The sequence below is a fragment of the Bactrocera latifrons genome, unplaced genomic scaffold (genome assembly GCF_001853355.1).
Source record: "Bactrocera latifrons isolate USDA-ARS-PBARC rearing strain unplaced genomic scaffold, ASM185335v1 scaffold_213, whole genome shotgun sequence".
NCBI classification, from domain to species: Eukaryota; Metazoa; Arthropoda; class Insecta; order Diptera; family Tephritidae; genus Bactrocera; species Bactrocera latifrons.
In genome coordinates this window covers 444,070-456,186 of record NW_017535664.1, presented here as the reverse complement: position 1 = coordinate 456,186, position 12,117 = coordinate 444,070, and the positions used below count along the sequence as shown (strand labels likewise).

Here is a 12,117-nt window from a genome sequence, read left to right as displayed (position 1 = left end):
TAGCACTCGCAAATATTTCAAAATCAACACTCTTCTATACCTAAATACAGACTCCTGAGCTAAAAACTTAAATGAACTTCGACGAAAATTCAATTTGGCAATACGTGGCCGCTCATTGTTAGACGGCACAAGAGACGAACATATCATAAAGTGTCAATGCTGGTGGCGTAAAATTTTTTAAAAAATTTCAAAAGTTTTTGAAATAAAGAAAATGCGACAATACTAACTGTTCCTAAGCGAAAAAGTATTGCTGGCAAAGTCTGTAAAATAAAGCAGTTTTGTTGTTGGCATATTTTCGGAAAATTATGAAAATTTGAGTTTTTTGACGTCAGCAAGTAACCATCAGTCAACATGCGAATGTGATCGCCACTCTGCTGTGAGTGTTCGTTTTGGCGGCTGGCAGCTGACGCGATTGCACACACACACACGCACACACAAATGCTCGCATTATTGAGCGTGCCCCACTGGAAAGAGGACAACATGTGCACGACAAATACAACAAAAACTATTAAACAGCGGAAAATGATGATAGCGGCGACTGTGTCATAGACGAGGCCTTGTTCTCGGGCTAATACTGCGGCGACTAGAAATTTGTCATGATCAACGAATCGAAATGAAAATGTTTCAAAAACTTAGGAAATTAATTAAAATTTCTAAGTAACTGATAATTAGAGCTTTCTAGTATAGGGTTAAGATATATACATACATATGTACATATATTAAAAGGAAATGGCAAATGTTTTTTAGACAAAATATGACCCATTCAATCGAAGTAGACTACTTCAAATCAGATAGAGATATAGTATATATAGACAGAAGTTGTCACAAAAAAGGTACCCTAGAACCTCGCGTATAATACTGTGTTCTACTATCAGATAGCTGGGCTTCGCGGAAGTTTGGCCTGCGCTAAGCCATCAGCGATACATGCGCTGTCGCAAAAGCTTTTTGGCCAAGACTGATCGCAAGAGATCTAGTGTTGTCTTTACCCTCAGTTAGGCTAGCTCTCTCCCTAGTTTTGGGGCTTTTAACRGGTCTTTGCCCTTTTGGCGTCCATGCAGAAAAGTAGAGAATTTTACCATACGCTATCTGCAGAAGTTGTATGGCTTCTTGACTGTCCCGCGTTTGGGAAGCCAAGACCATAACACATGGGAGTCCATGCCTTCAGAAATCCCACCGAGCTGGCGGGAGTGGAAAATAATCGCCTGTGCAAATGTGTATTGGCTACTAAGCGTTTTTTTAATTTATAAAATCGAACACGAGAGTTCTTCTTTTATATGGCCTCACCAAGGACTACAAATAGTAGGTCGGTACCTGGGRCCTTGATAAGTTCTGATCCGATTTGGACCAATTGGAGACGTGAGATGTCATATCTTGCGAGCACTATTTGAGCAAAGTTTTCTTCCTTATATTTCTTTGATGTCTGTTTTGTAYACTGCAAAAGAGCCAGTCATTCGGCAAGTAGGCGTGGTTGTATTCCGAATTCCACATTTTTCGCATCATTAAGATAAGGATGTTAGGATAATAGATAAGGATATTGGGAATTTTGCTGAATTTGGTTGAGTAGTTTCTGAGAGATAATATTTCATTGATTGCCCCTCAAGTTTGATGGAAATGCAAAAAATAATAATTTTTAGCCAAAACACATTAAACCAAAACCAAACAAGCACACTTCTTCAATTAATATTATTTTATAAGCAAATCTCTGAACATGGTATATGAAACGAAACTACACCTTCGGAAAGCAAAATTCGTAACGGAAGCACATTAAGCGCCATCTACCGTTAAAAAGAAGTCAACAAATAGCTTTAAAAGCTCAAGAGTAAATATTAAACCTTACAAACTGTTATACGCGTGAATAAGAACAACTCTCCGCACTCACACAAAAACAGTAGAACGATACAAAAGYTCGTTGCAAAACCAATGGCAGAGAACAAAGAGAGAGTGTAGAGTTTTTACACACACACACAACAGCTCTCCAATACACACATTAAGACGGAAAAAGAAGAGCAGCAAAGCTTTTCATTTTGTCGCTCAAACAAACAAAATAATAACAATAAATAAGCTTTTATAAAATAAAAAAAAGAAAATAAATAACAATAAAAGTAATGCGTTGAATAACTGTAATAAATGGAAACTTATTGTTAGTGGCGAAGCGAGGCGTGGGTGGGCGCGTCAAGTGGGTGGAAGTTAGAATAGAAGGGAGCTGCTGCACGAAAAATTTGATGGAAATCAATACAAAAACAAAAATCTGTACACAAAATTTGAAAGGAAATTGTATTATTTTTGTCGCGTGCTCATCTTCGACTGCTCCTCATATCACTCAAGTTTATTATAATTATTCATTTTCTTTAAAAAGGAATTTATCAGCGCACTTTTATCTTATCAAATTGGATATTATCGCCGTGTTTTATGACTTGCACTGTTTGAAAASTGGCAATGTTGTTGTTGCTGTTAAAATTTATATTGCTTTAGAAATGTAAAAGTTTTAAAAATGTTAAGCAATAAAAAGTTAACGGTTGTTGAAGAGAAAATTTCAAATATTCTTGGCGCAGGAAGTTTATATTTCACAWTGTGTAGAAATATTTTCGTTTCCTAAGATTTGAACTATTCGAATTGAATTTGGGTCTTAATATTGCGAATTTTAACCTGCTTTCTCTAATTTTCCATTACGTACAGTATTTATAACTGGACATCTCCAATATACTGGACACCCCGATAATTGATCGCCTCCCATAACCGGGCACATATCATTAACACAAAACTGAGTTCTATAACAAAACATGATAACGTTCCAATGACCGGAACGGACACAATTTTCCTAATATTTTAATTGACTTGCGCTGGAGCCGTCTGATTCGCGGGTACTCAAAGTAAACTATGTGATAATTGTCATTCATTTACTCCGGGCTGACATTGGCTTGCGTTTATTARTTCAGTAGAAATATCGGCCTGAGTTGCAGCTTCCAACTCTAAGAATTCATTTTGAACACTCGTTTTTGTTACGTTCCCTTATATGGACAGCTGCTTTAACCGGACAAAAAGAGGATTTCTTCTGTATATGTATGTATATTGGGTCTATAACTATATTCGGCTGGCTTGGCAGGAGATGGCGCGTTCTTGATTATTATTCCATTACTCAAATATTTCGAACATGCGTTGGAGAGCTAAGAGGTAGGAGTGCGGCTGTTTCAGTATACACAGTATACATACATACATACATATATGTCATTCATTTTAAATGTAAACCACAAAAATTTTTTCACTCAAATATGCCGAACTTTATATCTGAAAAAGCGTTTTAGTGGRGAGTTCTTCTTCATTATATTAATATGAAGAAAACCACAGCCGAAAGTTATCGTAGTTCATTGGAGGTTTATGGTGAAAACACCCAGCTGAGTGGTCTTTTCGAAAATGGTTTGCTGGATKTTAAAGTCATGATTTCGGCTTGGAAGACGAAGAACGAGAGGCTCAATGAAGATTGTTGTCAAACACAAGAAGAACTCATAGACTATGTGGGAGTCAGTCAAGCAGCCAATTTAAAACAAATAAAGGCGGATAACTTCGAAAGCAAGGAAATTGGCTGTCATGTGAACTGAAACCGAGAGMCGCTGAAAGACGATTTAGCATGTCAGAAACGTTGCTTGGATGATACTAAAAGATGTCGGAGAAATGTATCGGATTCTGACTGGTTATGCAAAATGGATCACAAAAACCAAATTAAAAACATCATATATGAAAACCGAGCAACCAGCCAAATCAACGGTAAAGCCGAATACCCAYGATAGCAGAGTCGTCCGAATGGACTCCAGCTCTAAAAGTATTCGACACAGTATCTGCCAGGGAAAGCAGAGGAAGAGAAAGTTAGAAATACCAGGGGGAGAAGGACCTGGCTATTATGAGTTTCTGAAAATGAGTAAAAGCATTAATGGAGAACATTAYCGACAAGAACTCATCTAATTGAAGCAAGCGATTGCCATGAAACGACCGGGATTTGCAACTAGACGCAAGAGAATAATTTTTCAATTACAATGGTCGGCCTTATGGTTCAAGAACGATTAAAATAAATTTGGAAAACAACGATTGGGCAGTTTTGTCTCACCTACCTATTAGACCATTCTGACTACTGATTTGTTTCGGTCAATGCAGAACGCCCTCAATGGAATACAATTTTCAACAGAACAAGGTATGAAATATTGTCTTAGTCCATTATTGGTCGCCAAACKGGCACAGTTCTAAAATAAATTGCAGAAAATTCCAATAGAAAGCCCGAAATAAGATATTAATTCATCGATTCCAGAGAGAGAATGCGTTATAGATTTTTTTTTTGCAAAACGCAGGACCTAAATAAGTCACCAAAACAGTTTCTAAATTCAATTTATTTTATTCGAACTCAAAGTTCGTTCCTTTTAGGGGTCCACTTTCATATTACATAACTCTCATTTAGACTTTAAACAAAGCCTCCAAAAACYTTATTGAGCCTTCCGAGCAGATTATGAAATAATATTGTGTAATAATGAGCCCCTTGCATAGAATACCACCTTAAAAGCTACCAACTTCAATATTCATTCGAAGAACCATTTTTTTTTTTTTCAAATGCTAAGTTCCTCAACGCAGCTTTGAAAGATTTCAAACAAAACTAAATTTAATTTCTTTAATTAAACGGGCTACCAGGGAAATATACCATACATACACACTATACACGTGCATAAATAATAATTGTATTGAAAATCCTTTTTACTTAACAATAACAATGCAGATACGCTTTATAGCCTAAGTCGTTATGTAATCGCTGCTTTCATATGCCCATACACAAGTATGACTTTGGTTACTTTCATTTATACAAAATATTTTTCTTTCATACATTCGTGCTTGCGTCTCGTTTCTCAGGATATATGTAGCTTTCAGCTTACAATGTATTTGTAGTAACGCAAGCAAAAACTTTTAATAACATAAGCTTACGTCTCGTCAGTCAGGATATATGTAGCTTTCAGCTTACAATGTATTTGTAGTAACGCAAGCAAAAACTTTTAATAACATAAGCTTACGGATAAATGCTGGCGATCACACACACGCACAAACACGCATCAGTAGGCTTCCAAATAAATATATGTATATATACTCGTATGAACGTATGCACATTTATAATGTTAAGAGATATAAAAACTTTGTTGCCACAATGTAAATATTTATATGAGTAATGTGCAAACATACATACATATGTATATGGTATATGATACAGTTACTCGGCGTCTACGAGGGTCAAACGATAAGCACGAACTTTTCATACACTGAACAGGGTTAGCCACGAAGCTTGTAACAACCAGAAGGAAATATCGCAGACCTTATGAAGTATATTACTACGGGCAAAAAATAGCAAAACTTTGTTCATAATTTTCAAACTCTTCTCGTCAAAGTAATTCCTCTTGGCCCCAACGCACTTGACCCAACTTTTTTCCAATTCTCGAAACAGTTGTTAAAGTCAATTGCCGGAAAAGTCTTCAAATTCTTTATTCCTGTGAAAGTATGGAACTCGATTTTTTTAGCATGGCCACCACGGACACGTTTGAACCCGATTTTCGACGAGTTTCAAGCATAAATCGCCCGATACTGCTGCAATTTTATGTTCGATATTTGTACAAAGCTCATCAACCGTCGCTGGCTTGTTGGCATAGACCATAGACTTGACGTAACTTTACAGGAAATAGTCTAACGGCGTCAAATCGCACGACTGAGGCGGCCACTTGACTGGGCCATTTCGTGAGGTAACACGTTCACCAAACTTGGTTTTCAATAACACGATTGTGGCCTTTGCGGAGCTGCTTGTGGCGCCCTCCCATTTGGAACACATATATTGTCCAAGTCCATGTCATCCAATTCGGGTCAAAAATACTCAGTTATCATGGAGCGGTAGAGATTCTCATTCACAGTAAAGTGTCGGTCTTGAAGAAATGCGGACCAATGACACCGCCGGCCCATAAACCGTACCAAAACGTAATTTTTGATGTAATGCTGACTCATGGAGTACATGTGGATTGCTGCCCGACTAATATCGAATATTTTGTTTATTGACGTAGCCATTTAGCCCGAAATGAGCCTCAGCACTGAAAATGATTTTTCGATGAAAATCCGKATCATTTTCAAGTTGTCGCTCAGCCCAATTCACTTATATTCGAAAATTTTGGTGGTCAAGCGGCTTCGGTCCTTGCGTCAATTTGATGTTGAAGGGATGTAGGTCAAGATCTTTTCGCAAAATTCGCCACAACGACGTCACAGARATGTCCAAAGCTTGAAACCGACGTGAGAGCGCGACTGATTTGGGTCTTCCTCAATTGATTGTCACTACGGCCACTTCTTTGTCTCACTGGCACAAGAACATATTGTACTGTGCCTGTGGATTCTAATTTTCCCACTAGACGCAGAATTGTTGATCAGACAGGACGATTATGACAACAACGACTACTGACTCCCGATTTTAATAATTTCTACTCTTTGTTGGATCGTATATCTTTCCATAATGAAATAGCAAATCTTACTGAAGAGAAATGTAAAAAGAGCGGGAAAAATAAGGCGTCGTTTGCTGTTCTCAGCGGTCTACCTTTGTAGCGTCCCTATTGAAAAACCCGTTAGGTGGAATTGACCTAGACACAAACTACTGAATTTTGGGTTTAGTTTCATATTCAGTTAAAACCCCTTAACGAAATAAATTTGGAAAAAAAAAACAAGTTGCTTTCTTCTACTTTCCGCAGTTCTTCCGCTGATAATTCAACTGACAATGGAAATTTTGCATTTTTTAATTTTTATCAAACCCAAACTCAAATTGTTTTTCACAGTGTACAAGTGCAATGCACGCTAACCGGCTGTTGTGTGCGTGTGTGTATGTATATGTTTGTGTAAAAAGCGCGAATGCTTAATCAGAAACGCATCATTGCAAGCGGCGGAATTCTTAATCTGGCATTAATACAATTTTCAACAACATACAAAGCGCGACGCAAACATACAAACGTACATAACATACATATATACATACATATGTAACTATACAAATGTCTGTATATATAAAATCGAACGTGTTGCAGGTGGCTCGACAAGTGCACACACACTTTTGGGAAACCAAGCACGGGACCGCGCCATCGCAGAGTGACTAGAATGACTCGGAGCCAGTGAATGCTTAATCAGAAGTTAGGGACAACAATCGGTGCGATTATATATATGTACATATGTATATTTACAAAGAGGCAGTGAAGCCGTTTGGCGCTTTGGATTTGTTATTGTATTGCAGACATGTTACAAAAGCTGGCCCAAAAKGGGAAAGCAAAAATTACGAATCAAACTAGCACCCGAGAGCGCGCGGCGTACAAAAGATGCACCTCCACACTCGACGGCTGCATTTGAAATGGGCATTGTCGTTGTCATTGTTGTGCGGCTACTATTACTTTTAATCGTTTTATTGCCATTTTTTCTTCAAGCAAGCACATGCAATTCTCGCTGGTTGTTGGTGTTGCTTTTGGTGTTCGTGTCGCTGATGTTGAAATGATGTTTGACCCATATTGGAATTTGTCTGCCCGGATTGCCTAAACCGCCTCCTCCTCCTGCACTCACATGCACCAAAAAGGGTTGCACCAAACAGGCGTATATTGAAAGRCGTGTTGKWGCCATGTGAGRGCGATGCTCGGGTGGGTGAGCGCATGAGWGCGGGCAGGCCGGTAGCATTTGTGCATTACAATGAATTACCTATTTCTATGTCAACAACAGCGTGCCGTGCCTAACAATTGTTTGTAAACAAGTTCGTGTTGTTAGGGCGGTGCGAAAGCCGAACGCCGAAAGCCGCTGTGGTTGCAGTGACAATGTTTTAGTCGTCGTCAGCTACCGCGCTGTAAGGTGCTTGAACCCAATGGTTGTAAATATGAGTGAGAATATATGCTAGCAAGAGCTTAGACTTAAAATTATGTCATAAAGTGGTAAGGTGAGTGTATATTTAGACTTTTTATGRTGGGTAACCATAAATGGCACGGACACAATGTGGCAATGTGAGGCGACAAGAGGGCCACTGAAATAAATACGGCTACTAGTGGAGGCTTGTGATGGTATATTCGTGCCATTTGCAGACATCTTGTGGTATTTTATATGCTGGTATTTTCCAAGACTTAAATATMAAAATTTTAGTTCGAAGATTAAATCGATAACTCACAAGGAATTCCGGGTTCCCAATTATAACGGCTGTTTTTTAGCTACCTAGAGAATACTTGATCTAACACCGGAAGCTGYTTGATTGAGAGGCAAAGTTCTCAAGATCAACAGACTTGTAGAGTCACTAATCATCCCCGTCTTGCTAAATGGTATAGAGGCATGGACGAGGACAACATCTGATGAGTCGGCGTTATGAATTTTCAAAAGAACGGTTCTGGCGATGATTTATAGCGCATCAACGATGGCGTATACCGCAGTCGATAGAACATAGTTCAGCGAATTAAGAGATAGCCGCTGTCTAGATCATGTCATGAATGAAAACACTCTAGCTCTGAGAGTATTCGGTGCAGTTCCCGCCGGGTTAAGCCCAATTGGCGCCAAACAGCGGAAAGGAAGAATGACTGGCGCTGTTGTAAACTCAGCTACAAGTTTACAACACCGCGTAAGAGGTGTTTACGAAAATAAAGGAGAAAGAAGGAACTATAAGAACTTGATTTTGATCGGTCAGTCCCATACACTATCGTGGTTCTTTATCGGCATTTCCGACAAATGGTCAAATTCTTGGAGAGAAAATTACGTATACAAATTTTCAGATCGATACCTCAAAAACTGTGGAACTAGTTCGTGTATATCACTCTGATTTTATGCAGTCTCCTATCTACAAACTACAGGGCAAACCCTCTTCAGGTTATAAAAATAGGGTGGGTACCCRATTATATTCACGAAATTCGTTAAAACCGTCTGGTACATTGTCCCGGGCGGCTACAGTCTAAAGTTCGATCGAATCGTAATCGGAAGTGGATGTGCTTATTATTTACTAATATCGGTCGGTGAGTCGATTCTTATTTTTGGRAGGGARCTCACGCAGTGAACGGTCGCATGCGCGATACGTTGACTCTTCCAAAAATGATTTAATCTAATTGTATTGGCAGACCATTTAACGATCATACAGAGATAGATAAGACATTAGAAATCTCAAGACCGCATGGGACCGCATATCCCAGCAAGAAGTATTGTGCATGCGAAAACTGGCGGTGCAATCCGAAGGAGTTTCTCCTTCGTTTCGTTCCCGTCGGCAAACCAAGGTTGCACTTGCAAATCCCAGATACTAAAGAACAGTTAATCTATGGACTACCTCGGAAAATTATCCTATTTCTTGAGAATAATCCTTCAATAGATTAGAGACCAAAACTATGGAGGCTATAACACTACGAGCTCGGTCAATAGGATTTCAGTGACGTCATCATTGGATTTTATAATTCCATGTTAAGCAAGAACACGATGCTATACTGATTTTATGGCACGAAATGGAGTTATTTCGGATATAACCAGAGGAACATAATCAAATTTGATGGTACACCGACGTTTGCGAGTTATGTTTTTTTTTTTTCTTTATGGACAATTCCCTCTGGCTCATATAATTTAGTACATTGTATTTTACAGAGAATGCCTTAAAATTTCCCGTTTTCTCTGCCAAATCTATTAAAAATTCGTATAAAGATTCCGTGCATCACTTACCTTCGTTATCGCTACGACGTGTACGTGGCATACTGTTGTAATACTGCTGAATTTCCGATTTCTCAGTCGATTCATTCTCCTGCTTCTCATCCTCGGTGTAAACCGGTGAACAGGGACCGGACGATGCGCTGGCGGCCGGCGAAGATGATGTAGCCGAATTAACGCTACCACTCAACCCGTTAGCACCACCACCTAGACTGTCAACTGAACCACGCTTCGCGGCAACCGCGATRTATTGGAATGTAGCTGAAGTGGGTGAAGATGGCGTGAGCCGTTCTTCGCCCTCAATGAGATCAATGGATTTTTTACGTGGCTTCTCAGGTGGTACTGGCGCATTTGACGAAATGCCAGCACCGGCGGCGGCGGCTGCAGCTTGTTGTTCATCGAGTAGTGAACGCTGTAGAGCTGCGGTGACAGCTGCCGATTTGGCAGGTGGCGGTGGTGGCTGAGATGAGACATCGGGCAGCTTTGTAGGCGAACGTACACGCTCCGGATTGAATTTAACCGGACTGACGTTCTTTGGTTTGGCAGCTGGTATGGGTGGCAATGGTGGCGATTTGATGGGGCTACCAATTTTATTGGTACTACGCGGTTTTATTTCCGGCGGTACGACTGTATGACGTACCGGTGGACTGGGTGGATGATCATGCGGTTGCTGATGCTGTTGAGCAGCAGCTAAGATAGGTGAACGTAACTGTTCCATGGCGGTTACAGCCGAGTTGGCAGCATTGGGCTTATGATTGGCGTTTGGAGATGCCATCGTTATGGCAATATTGGCATTATCTTTTTCCCGATCACGCTCTTTATCGCGTTCACGATCTCTATCTCTGTCTTTCTCTTTTTCGCGCTCCTTTTCCTTCTCCTTCATCTGTATGGCCGAGCTGGAAAAGAGCGTGGTGCCGGGCACGGTGCGTATGATGTCACAGCGATTTTGATCGCTATGCGTACGATTGGATTTTGTTTTTGTAAAATGTGAAGTCCACTTCTTTTGCTTTTCGATTAACTCGCGTGAATTGAATTTACGTTCCGGTTTCTCCGGCTTATCGACACTACCGCCACCGGCTGCGAGTATGGCACTCACACCGACCACCGATGGACCACTCAACACACCGTCTTCCGATTTGTGACGTGCTATATTGTGATGTAGTTTCGTACCTGGTTCCACGATAAATTTACTGTTACTCAGCGCCAAACCACCGTTAAGCTGTGGTGGCGGTGCACAATTATTATTATTCGCCAACGAAGCGGCCACATTACAACCGGGTGGAAATGGTGATCGTCGTTTCGGTGGCGATATCGAACGATCTGATGAACGCGACGACGAACGATCCGAACTATTGCCTTCACAGAGATTATCGTCACGCGAGCCAGAACGTGACATTTTCACATTCGAATTTGAATTATTCTCTACGCCGAGCTTCTCGAAGAGGGCTCGTGCATTATTGAAACGCGCCGAATGTGATTCAGTGCGTACAACGGTGGCTGGTATGCCGACTCCACCACCTCCAGCTTGTTGTTGCTGATTAGCTGCGGCGGCAGCGGCGGCGGCAGCAGCAGCAGCTGCAGCAGCGGCTGCGGCGCTTAACTGTTCGACCGGTTGTATTTCGATGGGTTTGCGCTGGAAGAGATTCGCAATTTGCGAAACTTTACCAACTGGCGTCGGATGTATGGGTTTCTCCATTTTGGCTGTGAAGAGTTATATTCAATAGCGTTATGAGAGTCGTCTGAAAGGAGACAAAACAATAGAAGAAATATATATATACATTTTTTTTTTCAAAACACAAGACAAACAACACTAAATTTTGAAAACTTCAAATATCCTAAAAATCCTTGTATAAAATTTTTTTTTCTACAAAAAATTATAGATTCAACAATCAATATAGGAAATGCGCAGTAAATAAATATAATTTTGAAATCATTGAAGAACTACACAACATAATTGTTAAAATTTCAAACTCTTTAAGGCAAYGAAGAAGGAAAAATTCGAGAGATATATCGTCGAGTTCTAGCGAATTAAAATAGCGCCTTAAACCGATAACAACTAAGTAAGGGTGTTGAGACGCGCTGACGCAACTAGGCCGTCTTTCTCATGCAGGAAATACATTACACTAAAATTAACGTGATGTTTGACTTTCGGGATTTAAATACTTTCTCGAAAAAATAGTGGCTTCCTTCGCAGATCTAAACTATATTTATGATTAGCAACTGAGAAGCGATCACCTATAGATTAAAATATCAAAATTAGCATATAATAATAATTACTCTACCAACTTTTCGATACCATTATTATTGAACTTTAAGAGAGAGATTACGTTAAAAGAGGCCACAGTCTCAGCTACATTTYCATTGTCTTCATTAAATTTCTTTGTAGTCAACATTCTCTTGAGCTCTGAGAATAAACAAATTTCTCTA

General features: G+C 39.9%; 1 protein-coding gene across 11 annotated transcripts in view; it reads right to left on the bottom strand.

Annotated features, from left to right (window-relative positions):
• LOC108968386 overlaps positions 1 to 12,117 on the bottom strand; it is a 169,698-nt gene that overhangs the window by 87,858 nt on the left and 69,723 nt on the right. For all 11 annotated transcript variants that reach the window (XM_018932402.1, XM_018932400.1, XM_018932401.1 and 8 more), the window contains one exon: positions 9,706 to 11,429. In XM_018932402.1, the coding sequence (XP_018787947.1) occupies positions 9,706 to 11,386 (1,681 nt within the window). In that variant the 5' untranslated portion in view covers positions 11,387 to 11,429. The remainder of the gene's footprint in view (positions 1 to 9,705; positions 11,430 to 12,117) is intronic.